At 54.9% G+C, this 23,163-nt stretch overlaps 1 protein-coding gene across 1 annotated transcript in view; it reads left to right on the top strand.

The window, feature by feature from the left end:
• SV2A (synaptic vesicle glycoprotein 2A) overlaps positions 1-23,163 on the top strand; it is a 60,417-nt gene that overhangs the window by 10,335 nt on the left and 26,919 nt on the right. Inside the window, exons 2-4 of the mRNA XM_073322870.1 lie at positions 4,645-5,549; positions 20,137-20,317; positions 21,882-22,033. Of these exons, the coding sequence (XP_073178971.1) occupies positions 4,961-5,549; positions 20,137-20,317; positions 21,882-22,033 (922 nt within the window). The 5' untranslated portion in view covers positions 4,645-4,960. The remainder of the gene's footprint in view (positions 1-4,644; positions 5,550-20,136; positions 20,318-21,881; positions 22,034-23,163) is intronic.

Raw genomic sequence — 23,163 nt, 5'->3', positions numbered from 1 at the left:
CCCATGTCTGCCACTCCAGCGAGCACTGTGCCCAAGCATCTCTCTCTCTCTGCTTCCTCCCAGGATCATGCTCACAACTGCTTCTCCTGCCTCTCTGGCTCCAACACACAAGGCCTTCAAAACTGATAACTTAGCCCTTGCACTTGCAGCTAGGGAATACCACCCCCACCCCCCTTGCTCCCAAGCCCATCAAGCTCAGCTCTGACCTGCCTTGGGCAGTCCTTCCATTGTTTGTAGCTGTCTCGACTACATAAAGGGGCTTAACTGCTCCTTCCATTGATTCTGAAAGGGAGTTCTTGGAACAGCCATGGACTATGTCTGTGATTGTCAGCTGATGGCACCTTTGAGAATAACTATATATAAATAGTGAGATCTCTCATCCCAATATCAACCTATCTGAACCGTACTTGGCTTGGGAGAGTTTCTGGATAGCTTGGGGATGACCAGAGCTAGATATGGGGATTCTTATATAGACAATATTAATAATCAATTTCCATGCTGCCACAGGTCATCCCCAGCTATGACTCGGCTTTTCCAAGCTAAGCATGGTTGGGCTACATTGATCTTTGGATGGTAGATCTCCAAGCAGGACCCTGGTGGCATAGGAAGTGACACTGGTGATGCCGTAGGGGCGCTCTTCCCTTTGGTATGGAGTCAGTGGCTCAGCACGGTGCTAGGGAACTGTGCAGCTGGAGGGGCCACCTGTTTGATGCAGTGGGAGACCAAGATCCTGAGCTCTTGTGGGTGGCTAAAGCCCTGGTGATATGTTAGTGTTTATGAAGCTGACTTCTGGGGCCAGGAAGACAGGGCCTTTTACATTCTGCTGTCCTACGTCTCCACTTGCAGTTGTGGTCTCATAGCATTCTTCAATTCCTGTCTCAAACGTGTGCTATGCGGCTGTTAAACAGCCCCTGTGTCCCACCCCAGGGATGCCTGCATTTCCACAGCAGATGGTTTAGAGGCCAAGGCCATTTCATAGCGAAGCAATGGGACTGAGTTAGCATTGGCCAAGCTCCTTCTGTTTCATGGACAGAAGGTGCTGGTTAAAAGCAAAATACCAGCCAGGCTTTTCAAAAGGAGCACCCAAACACACTGGCAAGACTTGACACCTAAGAGGGGCCTTGTTTTCAGAGGACAGGGCTCAGCACTGTCTGAAAATCCATCTCTTCCATGGTGTCATAAATTGGACCTCCAAAATTACTAATGACTTGGAATCCTGGCTTGGAGAACATGGGGATCTTTTAAAAGTTATTTATCTGTAATACCGTAACACCTAGGAGTCCCAGCCATGGGCCAGGACCCCATGGTGCTAGGCGCTGTACATGTTCATTGCTATTAGGTGTATTATGGTAGCACCTAAAGCACCAGTCCTGGATCGGGTCCCTGTTATGTTTAGACATAAGCACAGGAAAGTTAGATAAAAACCATGAATACTCTTGGTGGAAGGTTGCCCTGGGACATGACTTTATTACTTAAACTCCAGAATGGTAACACCCAGGGACCCAAAACCAGTGAGAGACAAAGCAGGCTGCTCCCTAAAGTGGAGCAGCACAACTCACCCCACCTTATTCTAAGCTGGCTCTCTGCAGAGCTGACTCTGACTGGACACTTCCCAGCTGAGCCCTCTAGCTTGCAAATTCAAATGATAGCTTGTGATTTTAACACAAATTCAATCTACCACAGAGCCCATGGTGTTAGGCTCTGTAAGGTGGGAAACTGAGGCATGAGTCCACTTAATTTAGGCTTAATCAATTTTCATCTTTATTTATACATTTTCAGACAATTGTCACTTATAGTTTCCGATCATATGTTTATGCCAGACAATAGAGAGAGAAAATGGAACAGGTGCGGATCCAAGTTCTGGGACGCTTTCCTATCCTTCCTGATGGCTGTCTCACTCTCTGGCCTCCAGGCTTTTCCTTCAGTCTCATTTCTTCCGTTTCCGGTCTGGTATTTCTCTGACTTGGGCCCTCTTTCACTTGGTTCTTCTACATTTCCACGTTAGAGTCGTTAGCTTTCCTGCAGCCACCGTTATTTAACATCACACATACCCAGTTCTCCATCGACCCACGTTTTCATGATTTGTTTTTCCATCCTCCCGTCTATGCTGTCTGTAGCAGTGTGGCTGTTTATTGTGCCCGGGGGAGTGTTTGAAAGGGTTTTACTCTTGTTAGCCCCCTCTGGCAGACCCCAGAAGTACTCCACATAGCCTTGTCAACTGCTGGAAATGGTCCACCTTGATTATCACTACAAAAGGTGTTGTTTTTTTTCTCCCCTGCTGGTAATAGCTCACCTTACCTGATAACTCTCACTACAGTGTGTATGGTAACACCCATTGTTTCATGTTCTCTGTGTATATAAAATCACCCTACTGTATTTTCCACTGCATGCATCCGATGAAGTGAGCTGTAGCTCACAAAAGCTTATGCTCAAATAAATTTGTTAGTCTCTAAAGGTGCTACAAGTACTCATAGAATCATAGAATATCAGGGTTGGAAGGGACCCCAGAAGGTCATCTAGTCCAACCCCCTGCTCAAAGCAGGACCCATCCCCAATTAAATCATCCCAGCCAGAGTTTTGTCAAGCCTGACCTTAAAAACTTCTAAGGAAGGAGATTCTACCACCTCCCTAGGTAACGCATTCCAGTGTTTCACCACCCTCCTAGTGAAAAAGTTTTTCCTAATATCCAACCTAAACCTCCCCCACTGCAACTTGAGACCATTACTCCTTGTCCTGTCCTCTTCTACCACTGAGAATAGTCTAGACCATCCTCTCTGGAACCACCTCTCAGGTAGTTGAAAGCAGCTATCAAATCCCCCCTCATTCTTCTCTTCTGCAGACTAAACAATCCCAGTTCCCTCAGCGTCTCCTCATAAGTCATGTGTTCTAGACCCCTAATCATTTTTGTTACCCTTCGCTGGACTCTCTCTAATTTTTCCACATCCTTCTTGTAGTGTGGGGCCCAAAACTGGACACAGTACTCCAGATGAGGCCTCACCAACGTCGAATAGAGGGAAACGATCACGTCCCTCGATCTGCTGGCTATGCCCCTACTTATACATCCCAAAATGCCATTGGCCTTCTTGGCAACAAGGGCACACTGTTGACTCATATCTAGCTTCTTGTCCACCGTCACCCCTAGGTCCTTTTCCGCAGAACTGCTGCCTAGCCATTCGGGCCCGAGTCTGTAGCAGTGCATGGGATTCTTCCATCCTAAGTGCAGGACCCTGCACTTATCCTTATTGAACCTCATCAGATTTCTTTTGGCCCAATCCTCCAATTTGTCTAGGTCCCTCTGTATCCTATGCCTACCTGCCACCGTATCTACCACTTCTCCTAGTTTAGTATCATCCGCAAATTTGCTGAGAGTGCAATCCACACCATCCTCCAGATCATTTATGAAGATATTGAACAAAACCGGCCCCAGGACCGACCCTTGGGGCACTCCACTTGACACCGACTGCCAACTAGACATGGAGCCATTGATCACTACCCGTTGAGCCCGACAATCTAGCCAGCTTTCTACCCACCTTATAGTGCATTCATCCAGCCCGTACTTCTTTAACTTGCTGACAAGAATACTGTGGGAGACCGTGTCAAAAGCTTTGCTAAAGTCAAGAAACAATACATCCACTGCTTTCCCTTCATCCAGAGAACCAGTAATCTCATCATACTCCTTTTCTTTTTGCGGATACAGACTAACACGGCTGCTACTCTGAAATCTATGGCCTATGTTGTGACTCACAGCACCCCTGACTCAGGCTGACTTAAAGGCAAATAAAGTTCATGCAAACCTCAGAGTCCTTAACTGCAAAATAATCCAAACCAGTCATCAAGGAAGCCCCCAGTCATGAGCTCCATCTGCTTCTGCCAGCTCTCTCTGGCTGGAGCTTGCCCTTTGGCCCTGCTTCCAAGTTAGTGTTTGTGTGTTCGTTCGTTCGTCCTTTCTCTCTCTCTCAACCAGATACACCCCTGCCCCTTCCTCCTGCCTTTTATATTGGACCACCTGGTTCCCCTCAGGTGGGCCCCATCTTGTAATCAGGGTTGGTTTAGCCCCAAGCTCTCCAGCCTCTGGGCAAGGCACCCTGTTAGTTATTCGAAAGTAAACCACTGACATTCCATCAATATCAAACGAGCGCATCCTCCTCCTTCTTTACCATTCAGCAATTGGCCTCATGTTTTGGTATCATCGTCCGCTCTGCCTGGGTCATCCTCAATTATTCATTGTCATCTTGCTTTTTAGCTACTGCTTCTCACTGTGGTGCCAACAGGAGAGCTCTCGCCCCTCGGCTTAGAGCGTCTTCCTCAAAGTGCTACAACGGAGCAGCTGCCCTGTCAGCGTATTTTAATCATTTTCCAAATGTGGGTTTTCAGGGGACCTCTGCCAACGTCTCGCATCCTGCTTGGCAAACCACTGAAAAGCCTTGTCTGTAATTTTGCCTGTTGCGTTTTTGAGGTCCTTCATTCGACGTTAGGGCCTAGGTATTGAATTGTTCCCCAGCCACGTGGTATTGAATTGAATTGTTCCCCAGCCACGCGGTACAGCCAGCAGCCTCCTCCGCTGGGAACTGGCTCTTGAGAGAGGGAGCACGGATGCCCTTTCCTGCCTGATAACGCCCCCCTCTGTGTTTGTTACCCTCCCAGGACCGTCTCCATCTACTGCCACCCAAGGGAGAATCGCCCAATCGACCTGCCTGGCTGCTCCGGCGTCTCAAGCCTGGATTAAGCGAATGGGTCGCAGTTCAGTGACCTCGACTGGCCACCGTTGGAAAGCTGCGTCCTCCTTGCCCGCCGAAGATTCCCACCGCTGTCCCCTGGCCTGAGGAGACGGGGAGGGGCCCTGCGTGCTCATCCAGGAAGACCTGCCCTCCACCCCCCGCCCCTCGTCAAAGGCGGTTCCCATCCTCTTCTTCCTCACGCCTGTGAGATCTGAAGGTGGGGCGTCGGCCAGGGCAGAGCCATGGATGAGGGGTTCAGGGACCGCACGGCCTTCATCCGAGGGGCAAAGGACATTGCCAAGGAGGTGAAGAAGCATGCCACCAAGAAGATGGGCAAGGGCGTGGATCGCATGCAGGATGAATACACCAAGCGCTCCTACTCCCGCTTCGAGGAGGATGAGGAGGATGAGGATTACCAGCCCCAGGATGGCTACTACCGCGGCGAGTCGGCCAACGACGAGGAAGGGGCCTCCAGCGATGCCACCGAAGGGCATGATGAGGACGACGAGATCTACGAGGGCGAGTACCAGGGCATCCCCCGAAATGAGTCCCTGAAGGCCGGGGACCACCTGGCCGACAACCAGCAGGTGGTGAGCGAGTTCAGAGACTTCGAGGACTTGGAAGGGGACAAGAAGAAGGACAAGGAGGAGCTGGCCCAGCAGTATGAGCTCATCCTGCAGGAGTGCGGCCACGGGCGCTTCCAGTGGACGCTCTACTTTGTGCTGGGGCTGGCCCTCATGGCCGATGGCGTGGAGGTCTTCGTGGTGGGCTTTGTCCTCCCTAGTGCCGAGAAGGACATGTGCTTGTCAGACTCCAACAAAGGCATGCTGGGTAAGTCCTTGGGATGCCAGGAGGGCGGGGGGATGCTGACCCTCGAAGGGGAAAGAGGCATTCTGGGGGATCGTGTTCCTGGAGGGAGCCTAGCCACTATAGGCCCGAAGCAGTGCATGCTGGGAAGGGAGGCAGGGAGATATAGGCACTCCCTTTGGCTCAGTGTGGAGAGGGGTCCTCGTGACTGAAAGTTAGTTTGGCATCCCCACCCCTCTTGGTGTCCTGCTCCCAAATGCACGTGGGAGTGCTCTGCTGTGGAGAGCTGTGTGAAGTCATTTTGAGTGCACAGCACTCTCACGGTTAGCGCATTGCCGGTTCAAGCCAATGTTTTGGGGAGCCCCCCTGGCTACAAAGCCTTTCAGTTGGGTCTGCCCACCACCACCACGACCACCTGCAAGGCTCAGGATTCCATGTGCAGAGAGCCCCCTCACTGTCCCAAGCTCCTATGAGATTAGCGTAATTGGTGTGTGCAGTGGGATAGCGGATGGGGTTTTGCAGAAGCCCCGAGTTGCACTTCCACCAAAATGGGGAGGACGCTGGCTCCGAGTGTGAATTCAGATTATTCTCCCTTCTGGGCTCTCGACTGGTGTGCTGCAGCTCTGTACCATGCTGTTGGGGGCAAAAGTGGTAAAAGTGGCTCCCAGCCCCAGGCAGACCCCTGTTGGTTTAATAGCACAGGTTGAACCCACCATGCACACAGGGCATGGCCAGAATGGGATCCGGGCCCCGATTAGCCAGGCATGTCTGCAATTTGTGTTTTTCTTTTGGCCCATGGCTGCAGGCCACCTTGGAAAGCTGGGAGAGGCTCAAGCAGCTTTCTCTGCCTCTCCCCTAGCACATGGCAACTGGGGAGTGCTGTGCTGTGTGAACCCAGGGTAGTCTTTCTCCACAAGAGTCCTACAAATTGCTTTCCCAGTGGGTGCATTGTACCCTCCTCCCGCCCCTCCAATGGGGGTTTTCATTTTTGGCTCACGTTATTTCTGCAGCAGCTAATGAGCTGCTGTATGTATGTGTGTCTGAGGCATGCCACTGCTCTCTGGCAGATGGAATCGGATCTCCCAAGCTCTGTCTCATAGCCCCTGTACTGCTAACAGCGGACGGGGGTTCTAAAGAGGCAGGGACTTGGTTTTTGGGGTGAGAGGTTGAGTTCTATCTGCCCTGTGCCTTATTGAAATCCACCAAGTCCTTGGTAGTCCTGGATTTGGTTTGTCACGGCTCGTCACCTCTTTGCAGGAGAATCTCAAAGTGTCTTGCAGGTCAGGCCCCGTGATCCATCCCCTAAGGCTGGTCAATATCCTTCCCCTGGGAAGCAGCAAAGTGAAATGACTTTGGTCTCGCATACAGTTAGAGAGCTGGGAATAGGACATAGGGGTCCTGACTCCCACAGGCTGCTGCTCTAATCAGTAGACCTCACACTCCTCCCAGAATTGGGATTGGAACCCAGGAGTCCTGACTCTCAGCCCCTCCCTCGGCTTTGAGACATGCCCACTCTGTCCTGAGTCCGTTGTGTGTCCCTGACTGTCCGTCCCGGTGGCTAAAGGCCAGCAGCTCTCCTCCCAACCCCTGCACAGCCATGAAGATAGGGTCTCGGGAACTAGCTGTCTGGCACCTGGCTCTCTCCTGAGTGTGTCCCTGCGGGCTTTGATTCCTGCTGAGTCAGTGTTGGTGCCCTTGTGACGGGAGCCTGGTGGGAAAGGCCAGTGCAGCTGGGAGACACAGGCCCAAGGAAGCTGTGAGGGGCGGCAGGGGAGGGAGAGGACGGACCAATATCGATAACTTGTAGATTTGGTGCAGCTTGGGAGGAACCGGCACACCCCCCCCCCCCCGCCACCTAGAGTGTCTGCTGCCTGAGGTGGGAGAGCCTCCTCCGTGGCCCACAGGCCTTCCTCGCCACGCAGCCTGAGGAGTGAACGTCCCAGACAGAGCCAACAGCCCACCTCGACCCTCTGACACTGGCAGTGTGGCTGGGGAGCCTTGAGGGGTGGGGGCTACCTGTGTCCTGCTGCCACATCTCTGGCTAACTAGAGCATTGGAGTCTGGAGGGGCTTTCAGTCCACAGCTGAATCCGCTGCAAGATTCTTGGCTAGCAGCCCCCGGCTCCAAGACCAGAGGGCACGGGCCAGGGAGGATGCACTGGCTTCCCCTTGGAGGCAGTGTCCCCTAGCGGGTAGAGACGGCATGCCCCAGCTGTGTGGGGGAAGGGGGTGCAGCTCCTGAGGCCCCCCCCAGGAGGCTGTTTCAGGGGACACCCTCCCCCACCCCCCGAGCTGGGTATGACAGTATCCCTGCCTGGGCCAGGCCTTTGCGTTTGGGTTGTATGGAGGTGGTTAGCGGCTCTTTTGGGCCATTGATTTTCTCTTCAGCCCAGACTGAGATCCCAGATCTCCCTCCATGTCCGTGCCTTTGGAGGGGTGAGAGGGCTCCGTCCCCGGTTAGTGCAGCCACGCTTGCTGCTGTCAGAGTTGCACCCTGGTCGCCACCTCCTCTGGGGGATGGGGTGTTGCCTTCCCAGAGCAGGCAGGCAGGGATACGCGGCAGGCAGCTCTGCCGTAACCTAGGAGCCAGGAGAGGAAGCCCCTTGCCCCCTAGGGAAGGGTTCTGGGTAGGTCCCTGGGGGACTAAGGCTGCACTGTCCCTCCAGAATAAGCCTCCCCAGGAGATGGGTCTGTATCGTTATCCCTGCTTTACACATGGGGAAACTGAGGCAGATATTGAGGCGGCAACTTGCCCTAGGTCACCTAGCAAATTGGTGAAGGAGCTGGGAGTAGAAGCCAGGAATCCTGACACCCAGTCCTCTGCGGAAACCACTTGCCCCTACTCCCCTTCTAGAGCTTGGACCAGAACCCCAGGGCCAACTGTCTGCAGCACAGTAGTTGAAGGAGCAATGGGACCTGTGCGGGCAGGGCTCTGCCTGACCCTCGCCACCATAGTGTATCCGTGCCTCAGTCATGAAAGGACTGGTCCTCCCAACCCCCTGTGAGCCATAGTTACAGGTGGGGAAACTGAGGCACAGAGCAGCAAGTGACTTGCTTAAAGTCACGCAGCAAGTTACTGGCAGAGCCGGGACTTGAATGCGGGCCTCTTGAGGGTTAGGGCTGGAGCCCTAACCAGTAGGCCGGCCTTCCTCTCGAGCAGCTCTGCTGCCTGATATGCTGTCCTTTGCTGCCTCCCAGATTCCTTTATGCTGGCCCTGGCTACAAGGAAGGCTCCTGGCTTGGGAGGGAGGGGGCAGCCTGGGGTGGGAGATCCTGTTCCATACAGGCCTGGTCAGTAGCTGTCTCTCCCTAGTGAGGGGCAGAGTGCTGGCCAAAGGATCGAGCGCTGTTGGGTTGGTGTGACGGCCGGAAACAGCAGAGCTTTAAATGAAGTACTGCTCCCCCCACCCCCCCGGAGTGTTACAGCTGGTGAAGCAGAGCATGGGCTGGAGCCCAGGGAGCCAGGGGCGAGGGAGTTCTCGTGCCTTTAAGTCTAGGTTCAATAACTGGGGAAGGGTTCATCCCCCTCGCTTCCTTCGAGGGCGGGCTGTGAGAGGGAGAGTGGTCTAGTGGGGAGAGCAGGAAGGGACCAGGAACCCCAGGACGCCTGGGTTCTAGTCGCCGCTCTGGGAGGGCAGTGGGGTCTAGTGGTTAGAGTCAGGGGCCTGGGTGCCCCTCAATCCCAACCTGCAGCCCCCTGCTGTTCCAGCCCCGGGCTTCCCCCAGACTCCCCGGCTCAGCCCATGTCTTTCCATCCCAACCCCATGTAGGATAAATCCCCGGTGGACTGTGAGGTGCACCCAGATCAATACCCTGATGCCCTAGCCTTGTCCTGCGAGGGATGAGAGTGGACTTCAGTCTTTATGGCCCTTTTTTTGTTTTTCTTTTCTGGTGCCGGTAGCTAGGATTCGTAGCCAGGTCTGTGGAGGCTGCAGCCCTCACCCATGGCACCTGTCAGCTGCTGCCCCCCGTTTCATTTTTGTTTTTTAAGTTCTGTTTGCCTCCAGTAGTTGAGCAAGGCCAATGACCAGGCAAGTAGCTGGTGAGATGAGGTGCTGCTCCGTGGAGTGTCAGGAGGACTCTTGAAAGTCAAACTGCAGTTAGAGCCTGGATCTGGAAGTTAGGACTGCAAGGTTATAGTCTGAGAGGGGAATGGGATCTAGTGGGGAGAGCAGGGTTATTTGGGGAGTCAGGACTCCTGGGTTCTATTCCTGGCTGTGCTACTGTTTCTCCTAAAAGATCTGCTCTCGGAATTATTTTGGAGCTCCTCCCTGGCCTGTGATATACAGGAAATCAGACTAGAGGGGGAAACTGAGGCGCAAAGAGGCCATGTAAGAGGCTGATGCCCTGTAGGATTTGCTCAGTGGCTGGGATGTAGACCAGACCTCTTGCGTCACCCAACAGGCCTGTAGCCCAGGTGGGATTCGCACCCGGATAATAGTGAGGCTAATGACAGCGAAGGGCTCAGGCAAGCACCTCGCTTGGTAGAACCGAGCTGGAAATAGGGGGTGGGGAGCTGGATTTGTAGCTAGGGGGGCTCATGCTCTGAAATCCCTTTGGATGCTGCGGCGGGCAAGAGCTCCCGGCTGGCAGTGACAGTCGGTGACTCCCCCCCTGTGTCGTCGTCCTCCTTCCCCTGCCGTCCTCGAATACCGGCATAATTTAGCCAATGTGAATGGGCCCCCAGCTTATCTCCCTGCACCACTGACAGCCCCTCCAGGCTTCGGCACTGTCGCAAAGAGCTTAGTGGGAATTAAATCCAAATGAAAGCAAGCAGGAGAAAATCTTGCCTGAACGGCTGCGGAGACGAGAAGTGAAGGGGTGGGGCTGCTATAATTGGGGAGAGAGGGGAGGGCAGGAGCCTGGGAACCTGGGGAAGGCCCAGAGCAGCCTGGATTTCAAGCAAGTTTTGTGCTAGAGGCAAGCACAGGATCGACACCCCCCGGCATGTGGCGATTTGAGCAGGCTGCACTGCGGCAAAGCTCGCTCCCCCTCCCACCTCGAGCATGGCCCGTCACAGTCCCGAGCGGGAGCTACCCCCCCTTGAAAGAGCCGTGGAGACTGGGGAGGGAGCCCCCCCCATCTCCCACTTGCGGGGCGCTTAGTCTCCATGGCCCTTTCAATCCTCGGCCGGTCTGCGTAGTCCGTCTGCCGAAGGGCTCTGAGTGGGGGACCTCTCTGTCCTGCTAGGAACTAGAATGAGCCCCAGCAAACTCATCGCATGCAGGCGTCGCCATACGACAGCAGGGCCGACTCTTGGCCATGCCTGTCCCGGGCCTGAGTGTGCAAAGCGCCTTCACCCCATTCCCCCGGCCCCGACCCCAGGAGCTGCTTGGTCACTGCTTGGTGTGGCCCTCTGCAGCTTCCCCTCTGGAGATCCCCAGCTGGGAGAGCTGTTGCTGGCCCCGTGCATGCGTGGGGCAGGGCAGGAGTGCGCGTGCATGGGGGTGTGTGCAAGACGAGCACATGGGCAGGATGTGTAGGATGAGCACACGTGGAGGGATAAGTGCGGGGAGGCATGTGTGTGCCCGTGCCAGGGGCCGGGGGAACATACTTTTCTCTGTGTGGAACCACGAGGCCGTGCCCAGCTGTGCGGGAGGCTGATTCCCATTAGGGTTTGGCCGGCCCGGCCCCTTGCGTTGCCCCTCCCAGGGTGTTACGGGGACAGTCACTTGCACTGACAGGATCTGGGCTGCAGAGTGGTTGGTCAGGGAAGCTCCTCGCTCTGCCCCGTGCTCCCCATCCTCACAGGACTCCGGCCCTTTTGCTGAACTCACACTGGCAGTGCCCAGCGTGAACTCTGGAAGGACCCTGCCTGGCAGCAGTTGCCAGGAATGTCTAGCTGCTAATTCAGTGCGATTTGCTTGGGCCTCTCTCCTTGGTCCCACTCCCCTCCCAGAGCTGGGAATAGAACCCAGGAGTCCAGTCTCTGGCTCACCCCAGGACTAATAACTGCAGTTCCCTCGCCGCTCACGGTTCCCAGGACACGTGTTCTGATAACAGCCCCAGTCCTGGCCCATGCCTGGCTGTCTGCGCATCCTGAGGACTAATTCCTTAGGCTTTAGGGTCTTCCCCTTTGATAAGCCATCCGCCCGTAACCATGAGGCTGCCAGTCACTGGCATTTTCCCTCATCGGCTCCTCTCTTTCCCCCAGCACCCTTAGCAGCAGCCTGTGCATTTCCTTCCTGAGCTTTGCACTGGGTCTGCACATCTCATTACAGGAGAGTCTGGCTTTATTCTCTGCCTCCCTCGCTGATCCTTCAGGCTTCCCGGAAAAGGCCCATCTCTCATGCCCCCCCCGCCCCCCAGCCACCTCTCCAATGAAAGGGTCTGAGTCAGGGGCGCGGTCAGGACACTGTCTGTCTTCTGAGCATGGTGGGGGGGAGGCTGGGAGCTGTTTCTGCAAAGGGTCAGATCAACTCCACTTCCACCATCGCTCTCAGAGCCCGTGCGCTGGGGGATCTTGGAGCTCTGGCTGAATGTGCTCGGGGGGCCGGGGGGGAGCCGCAGACACACTGCTTGGAAACCGTTCTGCTTCTAACTCACGTTTTCCCTGCGTGTCTCCCTCCGCTCCTCGCTTTACTTGCTGTACCCCAGTATGCTGCAGGAACGGTTACCCCGTAGCCCCAAGCGCAGCTGAGGTGGCTGGGGGCTGTTACTGGCGACCAGCATAGTGTTTGTCTTTAGGGAGGCTGTGCATAAAAAAAAAAGAGTGGCTTGTTCCCTCTCCCCCATTTCTGAGCCCCCAACTCTGGTGGGATTTGGGGGGCACCTCTGTCAGTGTCGAAGAGCTCCTCCGTGCCAGCTGCAGGGCAGAGTGGTGTTGGGATGCCACGCTGCGGTGCTTGCCAGTGCTGAATTCAAACATAAGCATGACCGATAAAGCCAGTGGGTTTGTTACTACTCCCAGCTCACGGGGCGCGGAGGACTGGCCACCTGCAGACCGGCGATCTCTCTTGTGAGCCCTGCAGAGCTGGCTGGTTCTGCGCCCGGGTCCCACCTGGGGCCATGCCCTTGGCAGCTGTTGTGAGCTCAGCAGGCTTAAGTGGCATCGGAATCTGGCTGGGAGACTTCCAACGGGGCCACTTGACCACGGGGCCCTTCCCTTCGACACCATGGCCTGGGCAAGGTGGTGCCAGGAGCGCTATTGTCACATGTGGCTTTGCCCCCGTGTAAGTAGGGGAACCAGGACCCTAAACAGCTGCCTTGCGCTTAAAGGCTCCACGGGCTTAAATGGAAGGGTCAGAGGAAACGGAGCTGGAGAGAGGGGAGCCCCTGCACTGCTCAGCAGTAAATCAGGATGTGCGGGAGTTTGGAGCTGGATTGGTGGAGGAGCCAGGGGGCGAGAAGGAAGAATCTGCCTATTCAGCCCTTGGCTGCTCCTGGTTTGGATCCTCCAGGACTTCATTGTGGAGGCGGCGCCAGGCAGCCGTTGGAAACCAGAGTGGGGGTTTCTTGCCTCCCATGTCAGTGCTCAGTGCAGCATGCAGGGCCGTGGGGATCCCGCGGCAGGTCAACCTGCTGAGCACGGGGGCTGCTACGGACTGAGCCCCGGGGGAACCTGTGAAGCAAGGGGGCAGTCGGTGGAGCCTTGCACACTGGGCGGGACATGTGGCCGTATTGCAAGCTTCTTGGAGGATATGGTAGAGGATCAGCACAGGTCATGTTCACTTTGAATCCTATGCAGGGCAATGCAGCTGGGTTTCCCTGGCATGAAGGGGGAGATGGGCCTCATGAGCCCTGCTCTGGCTGGCGTGTGTATTCTGCAGTGGGAGCTGGGTCCCATCAGCCTGGAGACTTCCAGGTGGATCTGGCAGCTGGGAGCAATACGCTGCTTCCAAGCAGCAAGTAGGGTGGACAGACTCCAGGGCCAGTGGTGGAGGAACCAGATGGGACATGAGTGGGATGCAGCAATGGGGAGCGGAGAGAAGGCCCCCCGCTGCGCCATCTCTGGATTCTGCTGCTGGAGGAAAGGGGTGGCTGAGAGGGGACAGTCCCCATGTCCCATCCCCTGTGCCAGCCGTTTGATTATTTACTGTTTATATTGTGGTAGCATCTAGGAGCCACAATCATGGATCCCTATAGTGTGGGGTGCTGTATGGGGTGTGGCCTGGGACACTTCACACCCCCCCATACGGGGCACTGTACAGGTACATAACAAAGAGCTGAGCCCTACCGCAAAGGGCTAACAATCTAAGATGGGAGATTTGCTCCTGGGGCACAGAGCCGAGAGCTCGCAGCGAATCAACATCCCTGCAGCATGGGCACAAAAGGCTGCTCCTGAAGGAAACAAACCAAGCCCGAGCAGACAAGCTCAACCTTTTCCATTAGGGTTGAATGGAAGGGCAATCTCTGCTCTCCTTGTGTGACCCCCCCAGCCTTGAGTTCAATGGCATGGCGCCTGGGTGGAGGAAAGTTTCTGGCTGGAATAAGTGGGAGGGTGGGAGCAGACTGGACAATCTGCTGGAAAATGCCCCTACGGAACAATCCTGCACCAGCCTCGAGGTTCTGCCAGGTCGTTCCATCTCTAATGTCTCTGGCCCTGATTCTCAGGGTACTGTACGTCCGTGCTGCAATCATGGGGTGTGGTCTGAGCTAGCTTCCATCTAGCCAGCCTGAGTACCAATAGCTGTGCAACCACAGCAGCATGGCCTTCGGTTCAAGCCCACTCCAGTACCCTGGCTCCTTGCTCGGATGGCTAGCCTAGGCTGTACCCTGTGTTTCTGCAGCTTCACTGCTATTGGTACCCGAGCCAGCTAGATCAAAGCTCACGCCTCTGCTGCATAGACATACCCCTAGCCACACTCCGGCAGCACAAAGGGGGTGGAAACAGCCCTCTGAGGATCCCACCCCCTTGCGGAGGCCTCCCCAGCTGGTGCAGAGCTGGCATATGGGCCTTGCACCTGCCCTGTTCCCAGCCCCCTGGCATGGGGGTGGATTAGGGGTGTGGCTAGAGAGCACAGCATTATGGGTATCCTTTTGATTCTATGGGAAACAGAATGTGAGTTAGAGCAGCCCCAAGGCTGCCTGTAATTTACACCAGGGGTTGGACAGAAGCTTGCATGACCCAGAATATGGAGGGGGGGGACATAAGGGGGCTTAGGAGCTCTCTTACCTCCCTGCCCCAAGTGTGGGAAGGGCATGACTATTAATCAGGCTCCCTGGTCCCAAAGCTGCTTGGCTCCTGCCAGCTGTACTCAATCGCTGGAGGCATACGGTTCTTCCTGGCTCCATTTGGAAATGCAGATGCCCCCTTGCCCCGTATGCCCCCTGCCCTGAATCCCCCCCAATCTGTCCAGAAGAAAATCGTTGTGGCTCTTTGCTCTTCCATGGGGCCTGTCACCTTGTATCATGCTGATGCATGGCCCTGTGACTGCAGCTCAAATCGAAATGAAAGGCAGGATAAAAATAGCTGCTTCTCCTCTGCGTGCGCTCTGCCTCCCGGCACTCCACTACTTTGCTGTGGTGGCTGGCTTCCCACCCCGCCAATAAGCCAGTTCTTCCAGCCCAGGACCCCATCTGGACTTTGTCTCCTCGTCAAGGCTGGTTTATGATTTCTCGTTGGGCAATTTTCTCCGTGTTTTAAGTGGATTCAGCATTGGGGAAAGGGCTGGATTGACCAGCCTGGAGACCAGCGCCTCCTATACACGCAACTAGGATAGGCATTGGGGTGAGCGTTCCCTGAATACAGCCCGTCATGGCCATGCTCTAAGCCTGCCCTACAGGGTTCACGTTCTGGGCCAGTGCAGTCCCCTTGGGAACCCAGTCTTCCAGCTGGAGCCACCAGCTGCTGCGTGGGCTGGAGAAGGATCAAGACATCACAGATGCTGTTCTAAGGCGTGATCTTTAGGGTAGGGCATGGGTGCCTGTGCTGAAGTTGGCAAGCTTTGTACAGGTTTCCCACTGATTCTCAGGAACAGGATTAGGGTGAAGGGATGTGGGATGTGGACAGCTCAAGCTAGTACTGATCCCTCTGGTGTCTGCAGACATTGAGAGCACCTGCTCTACGTCCTGACACCGGTTTGGTCCAAAGAGCAGCAGCCTCATTCTCCCCATGAATACACTGGTGTAAAACGGGAGTCCTGGGGTTGCAGGAGTCTTTCCGTTGTCACTCTATTGCAAGGGTGACTGGTCCTGCAATCCAATCCTTGAGCCCGGACAGACCCATCCTCAGACCTGCCTGCGTGGATCGATTGCCGGGTTGGGGCCATAGCTTTGGGTTTCCTTTTGAAATGAAAGCTCCTCTGGAAAGGTCAGGGAGTTCAGACTGGGTCAGTTCTGTTGAATGTGTCAATTATCCGGCGAGAAGGGGCCGTTCTGATCATCTCGTCTGCCCTCCTGAATAGCACAGCCTGGAGAACCTCCCCGAGCAATTCCTGCATGGAGCCCGTAACTTCTGGTTGAGCTAGAATGTGTCTCTGAGAAAGAGATGGCCAATCTGGAAGGATGTTGGTAGCTCAGAGAGGGTTCAGAGAAGAGCCACAAGAGTGATTTAAAAGATTAGAAAACCTGGCTTGTAGTGATAGGCTCAATGAGCTGAATCTATTTAGCTTAACAAAGAGACCGTTAAGGGGTGAGTTGATCACAGTCTATAGGCACCTAAGTGGGGAACAAATACTGATACTTGATAATGGGCTCTTCAGTCTGACAAAGGAAGGTCTAACATGAGCCAATGGCTGGAAGCTAAAGCTAGACAAATTCAGACTGGAAATAAGGTGAATGTTTTTAACAGGCAGAGTAATTAACCCTTGGAACAACTCATCCAGGGTTGTGGTGGATTCTCCATCACAGGCCATTTTTAAATCCGGATGAGATGTTTTTCTACAAGATCTGCTCTAGGAATTATTTTGGAGCAATGCTCTGGCAGGTTTTATCCAGGAGGTCAGACTAGATGATCACAGTGGTCCCTTCTGGCCTTGGAGTCTATGCATGTAAAGACCCAAGCGATGGAGAATCCCCCACATCCCTATATGTGGTGTTCCCGGGATTCATCCCCCCACTGTTGAAAAATTTGCACCTTATTTCTAGTCTGCATTTATCTAGCTTCAGGCCGTGTCTACACTATGGGGACTATCCTGGCACAGCTACAGTGCCAGGCTCTGTTGGCATAACCCCATAGTGTAGACCTGAAGCAATGGAAGGGGTTTTTCCACTGGTGTAGGAACACCACCTCCTTGAGCAATGGTAGCTCGGTTGATGGAAGCATTCATCCGTCACCCTAGATGTGTCTACATTGGGGATTAGGTCAGTATAGCTACAGTATCTTGATACTCTTGCTGTGAAACAGGTTTTCCAGGCCTCAGATCATTCTTGTAGCTCTCTTCCAAACCCTTTCCAATTTATCAACATCCTTGTTGAAGTGTGGACACCAGGACTGGCCCCAGTATCCAGCAGCTCTGTGCAAAGAACTGATCTGCAGTGTCTGAAACTGAAAAATTTGGGAAGGGGGCAGGGAACAGTGTCAGGTTGCCCCAGAATGAAAATTTTTCAGATTATTTTTTCGAATGAAATGATCCATTCAACTCATTTTGGGTGGGTTTTGAGTTCTTTAACCCTTTTTTAAAAAAGCTAAAATTGAAGTAAAACTTGAAATGGAAAACCGTTTTGAATTGAAAAATTGAAAAGTTTTGCTTCAAAAATGTGGAAATGAAACATTTCAAAATTTGGGGGGATTTTTTTGGGGGGCAGGGTTGATTGGAACAATTCAATGAATTTGACACAAATTCACAAAAATGTTTGGTTGACGAAAAAAATGCAGATGTTTTTGATCCTGAAACGATTTCAGACGGAAAATTTTCCCCAGGGCTAGTATTGGCTGATGGTCTCACTAATGCCGTATACAATGGTGATAACATGTCTCTGCATCTGCTGAGTATTCTCCAGATTATCCATCCAAGGATTGCATTTTCTCTTGTAACCACCATCTTGCAGCTGGTTCTCCACTATGGCCTTTAAGTCTCTTTCTGAGTCCATCTTTCCCCAATACAGTCCCCAACCCACTACATCCCAGTCCTGATGACCCCGCCTGCCACCAGCCTTGGTGACGCTCTCTGGTTTTTTCATGTTTCGGGGATGGTTTCATGGCTGTAGCCTGGAATTCAGACATTGTAAAGTTGTTACACCACCTTGAGTGATTTATTGCTAATAGTCACAGGCTCAAAGTTACCTCATTGTTTTGCCTCCATCTGGTGTCTCTTGCTTATACTTAGAGTGCAAGCTCTTTGGGGGCAGCGACTGTCTCTTTGTTCTGGGTTTGTACAGCACCTCCCACCATAGGGCCCTGGCCCATCACTGGGGCTCCCAGTCGCTGCCGTGATACAAGACAATTAACACTGACTGTCCCGTGGGGCTTGGAGAATGCATTTTGTGGCTGGAAAATTGGGTTTGCCCTTGTGTCCTTGCATTGGGGAATTGACTTGGCGAAAGTCACCCAGCAGGTCAGCAGCAGACCAGGAATAGGACGCAGGCCAGCGACCTCCCCAGGAGCCCATGCAGACTCTGTAGGTTGCCTTCAGCCCGCTGTCTGGGTGCCGCCTGGTTGCCTTCAGCCCCGCCTGCCACCTGATAGGTGGCTTGTTCCACAGGAGCAGCCAGTGCTTAATTTGGGCCAGGGCTGGCGCCTCTAGGCTTGGCAGTTCATAGACCCGGCGCCTCTGGGCCTGCTGCATCGGTTGGGAACGTAAAAAAAATTGCTTGAATTTCATTAGAAGTTAAATCCTGGGAGTAGCTGCCTGGTGGGGGTGTGAGTGATTCCAGGCTGGGAGAACTGAGGGGCACGTCACTGGAGGGAGAATCTGGGCTCTGGCTCACCACGGGCAGCGATCTGGCAAGCAGCAGCCGCCTGTACTTGCCACGTGTCCGCCTTGGGCAGTGTCCCCTGAATTGACTGTGCAAGGCGAGATCCCCTGCTGTGGGGCAGCCGCGGCATCTCCTGAAAGTGACGTGAAGGGCACAGCGGTGGGGGTCCGGGAGAGCCTGCCAGCTGCCAGGAGGAGTGACTCAGTGTGGGGGGAGGCGGGTTCGTCCTCGCCTCAGGCCGCTCGCGGGGAGAGGAGCTGGGCATGACGCCGATGAGGGTCTGGCCTGCGGAGGTGGGAGGATGTTTCTCTCCCCCGGGCTAGGCCGACAAGCCCAGGCCGCTGCGAGGGCCGAGTTAGCCCTCTCGGCTTTAGCTGCCCGATGGGCCGTGAAATCCCCGGGATGAGGGATCAGGATCGTGCTAATCACACAGGTCGACAGCTGCTGGTCGCTGGGGTGTGAACGTGCCGCTTCGGAGTCCCCGCCCCCCCTGCCACGTCAGGATCGGAGGCTGGGGGTGAAGGGATTCGTTTCCCCTCTGTACTTCGGCGGCTCAGAGCCGCACTGCGACACAACTCCTCCCCCCCCCATGCCCTTGTCTTCCCCTGTGCTCACCCCTACCCTGCAACATTACAGGGACACCCCCTTGCACCCGTGTGCTCTGCCCCCCAACTCAACCCTGCAGCGTGACACTGTCCCCCCTGTTCCCTCCAAGCTCCCCCTGAGCTCAGCCCTGCAGCCTGACATGGTCCCCCCGGCACCCTTATCTGCCCCATGCTCTGCCCCCCAACTCAGCCTGGCAGCATCACAGGAACCTCCCCGCCATCTCCATCTGCACTCAACCCCGCCCCCCCACTCATCTCAGCCCTGAAGTGTGATACTGTGTCCTCTGCTCCCCCATTGCCCCCTTGTGCCCAACCCCCCTGTTCAGTTCTGCAGCATGACACAGTCCCCGCTGCATCCCCTATTTCCCCCCAGGCTCTGCCCCCCCAGCTCAGCTGTACCCCGTAGCACATCGCTCCCCATTTCCCCCTTTCCTCCCTTCCCATCTCCTGCCCTGCCCTGCTCCCAGCTACAGCAGCCCCCTGACTGCCTGGCTCTCAGTGCCCCACAGTGGGTTGGAGGGAGCCCCGTGTGGCCCAGGGCTGCCCCTCATGCCAGTCCCGTTAGCCGGGGCAGCGAGCAGGGCTCCCCTCGCGCCCCCATCCCCCAGCGGCAGAGAAGTGCAGCAAGAAATTAGCCACGGGTTGCTGGGACAGCTTGGGAGATCACAGCCTTTGCTGGAGCGGCGGGTGGGGGTGGGGGCACTGGGAACCACACAGAGCCATCATCCAGAAGAGTGATGGGCTGCCCGCTATGGGAAAGAGGGATCTTCATCTCCTATGAGCTCCTAATTCCTTGGGTTTGGGGTTCAGACACAGCATGGGTGGCAGGACTGCTGGGTTCTCTCCCCTGCTCTGGGAGGGGAGTGGGGTCTCGTGGTTAGAGCAGGGAGGCTGGGCCTCCGGACTCCTGGGTTTTCTCCCCAGCTCTGGGAGAAGCATGGGGTCTAATGCTTAGAGCATGGGGTTGAGAACCCAGGAGTCCTGACTCTTCTTCCCCTCGTTGTCACTGCCTGCCTCCTAGAAGCTGTTGCCCTACCCACCTGCCGCGCTCCACCCCAGCACCTGCTGCTTGGTGTTGGCGGCCGCACAGCGCCTGGACGTGCTCTGCTGAGCCTCGAGGGAGCACTGCAGCCCGGGTATGGGTGGGGGGCGCTCTAGGCCTGTGCATTACTGCTGACAGGTGCCACTCTGTTTGCTGTGTCCCTCCAGGCCTCATCGTCTACCTGGGCATGATGGTGGGAGCGTTCCTGTGGGGCGGCCTGGCGGATCGGATTGGCCGGAAGCAGTGCCTCCTCATCTCCCTCTCGGTCAACAGCGTCTTCGCCTTCTTCTCCTCTTTCGTGCAAGGTTACGGCACCTTCCTCTTCTGCAGGCTGCTCTCCGGAGTGGGGTAAGGGAGGCCTGGCAGGAGCCAGCCCGCTCGTCCTGGATGCTCTGCCAGGAGGGTGGCGTGTTTACGCCCTCAGATGGGATCCGGTCCCCGAGGGGGCCAAGTGGAAGGTCCACCTCTGACCGCGTCATGGCTGGTGGATCGAAACTGATCCTGAGCCATTTCCAGTCTCTGTGCACCATGTTTTTAGGCGGAGTGGAAAACCCATTTCCTGGAGCTTTTAGAGGCACTGAGGTCTCCTCTGGGCCAGGTCAGAAGCTGGATGGTCTAGTCTGGGGTGCTGGGTGAGTGGTGGTATCCGAAGAGAGGGAGCTAGGTAGACCTGCAGTCAGAGCTGCTACCTGAGAGGCAGTTGGGAGGCCATAGCAGATGGGCCAGAGGCAGAAGGAGAGAAACTGTTATGGCAGAAATGTTATGGCAGAAGGAGGGAAATGTTATGGCAGAAGGAGGGAAACTGGCAGAGATGGACCAGTGGTCAAATGGGTGGGAGCTGGCGGGATGCCAGTAAGGTCTGACCTGAGGTGGCAGGAGGTGGGGATACCAGACTGTATAGATGAGTGGTTTGATCTGGAATGGAAATGTCCCTGGAAATTCTGTAATACTTTCCCATCTGCTCCACCTTGGACATCCTGCCCAGATTCTCACTCCCTCTCCTTTGTCTGACAATCTTAGCACAGCAACTACCAGCTCAGCCAGGGGGCTCTGTCCCCTGTTAGGGTCCCACTTTGAATTCCCGCTGCTCACGGTGATGGAGGAGCCTAGCTGGGAGATCAAAGGTGGCCACTGATATGGAAGGTGCGACTTGAAGTGACTTGTCCAAGGTCACCCAGGAAATCAGTAGCAGGTCCAGAAATTGGACCCAGAAAGCCTGTCTCCCTTCCCCCTCCTCTAAACCCTAAACTCTCTTCTCCCAATGGGTTTATAAACTAAGTTGCCACTTTGCTGATCAAGCTAGCTCCCACATCTGGGCAGGAAAGCAGGTGCCATAATGAATTGAGATGCTAATGCCGCGTGCACCTCTGAATTCCCCTTCTTGGGGAGCACCGCCTGGAATCTGCCAGCAGAAATCTGCTGGTAATTAAGGTAATTAAGAGCAGGCTTCCCCGTGGCTGAGAAAACCAATGCTGTGGAATGAAACGTCCAGACCCAGTGCCGGAATCTGGCCAGCCTGGTGTCTCTGCAATGGATGTAGAACAAGAGCCTGTAATGGGGAATCCCTCCAGTCTGGGATCTCTTTTCCCCCCCCGTTCCGCCCTAAGCAAACACATAATTCATCTAGCCCAGGTATATGACCTGCTCCACCTGTTGCCTATCTAACTTTGTATCCTCCAATACCTGCTGCTATTTTGGATCAGGCTGATGGTGCATCAGGTCTGCTTTCCTGGCTTCAGAGGACGGTGTTAAAACCTCGGCACCTCGCAGTAGGGTGCAGACGAGTCCTTTCTGACCCCCCTCTCCCAGTTGGCAATGAGTTTATGCCTTGAAGCATGAGGATCGCCAGCCCTTGCAGGCTCTCTCCTACTGGAAGTTGTTCTGATCCATGTCTTCTTCCTCCCTTTCCCAGCATCGGGGGCTCAATCCCCATTGTCTTCTCCTACTTCTCGGAGTTCCTAGCTCAGGAGAAGCGAGGCGAGCACCTGAGCTGGCTCTGCATGTTCTGGATGATTGGGGGCATCTATGCATCAGCCATGGCTTGGGCCATCATCCCTCACTATGGTAAGAGAAAAGGGGGACAACTGGTGCTCCCGTCCCCCTTGTGCTGGGAAAGCCACCATTGTTTCTCCCCTCTTGCTCCAGCAAAGATTGTGTTAAAGAATGGGTGGGTCGGGGGGGTGGTAGTAATGGGCAATGGATAGGAATGGCTGAAAATTTTCCATCCAAACTGTTTTCTGCCAAAAAAATTGCTTTTTTACTAAATGATTTTTTTTTTGCAAGAAGTGTCTGCTTCCCTCAGAAAATCCTGTAGTGCCTCAAAGTGGAAACATTTTGATTTAGAAATGCACCATGGTGCATCATGGGAGTTGTAGTTTGGGTGCCTCCTGTCCCCCATTTTCCTTTATGTGCTGGACTCCTGACCTAGACTCCATCTCCCATGATGCACCATGGCTAGGGCTTCTGAAGATGCACCACCTCCCCTTTCCAAGTCGGGGGGAGACTGTGGTACATCATGGGACAGGTAGTCCAGTCAGGCAGCCTGGCCTATAGAGAACAAGGCACCCGAACTACAGCTCCCATGAGGCACCAGAGTGGCATTTCTGAATCGAAATCTTTTGGTATTCAAATTTCTGCTGAAAAATCAAAATTTTCCAGGGGGGAAACCCCACATTTTTTGGACCAGCTTTAGCTCTGTAGCCCCTGCCACTCTGGTTCACACCAGTTGTCACCGTCTAGCTGTCTGCATGGGTTGTGTTTTGCCATCCCAGCCATTCACACGCCCAGGCTGGCAGCCTCAGCAGAGACATCTGGTGAGGCTGAACTCCCCTCTTGCACCTGCTCTGGGCCAGGCCACATTGGTCATACAGGAGCAGAGGGCATGTGTTTAGGGGGCGCTGGCCCCGAAGCTGACTCTGAGACGTACCCAGGCTGGGATGTGGATGCTAACAGCATCCAGGGCTCCTGTGCGTGGGACCAGGGGCTTTGTTATGTGCACTAGGCTGAACTGATTGCAAGATACAGAGTTGGGAAAGAAATTCCCTCACCAAGGGGGCGTGTTGGGGCAGCAGGCGGTCTGGGGTGGCATTTAACCCCCTGAGCACCAGGGTCTGGACTGCTCCAGGGGTGTCAGTCACTGCCTGCCAGCCACTGGGACCCAAGCTCCTCCCCTCCTCCCACACTCTTCCAGTTCC

This window comes from Lepidochelys kempii, chromosome 24 (assembly GCF_965140265.1).
Source record: "Lepidochelys kempii isolate rLepKem1 chromosome 24, rLepKem1.hap2, whole genome shotgun sequence".
NCBI classification, from domain to species: domain Eukaryota; kingdom Metazoa; phylum Chordata; order Testudines; family Cheloniidae; genus Lepidochelys; species Lepidochelys kempii.
The sequence above is the reverse complement of the archived record's forward strand: the minus strand, read 5'-3'. Positions and strand labels throughout refer to the sequence as shown.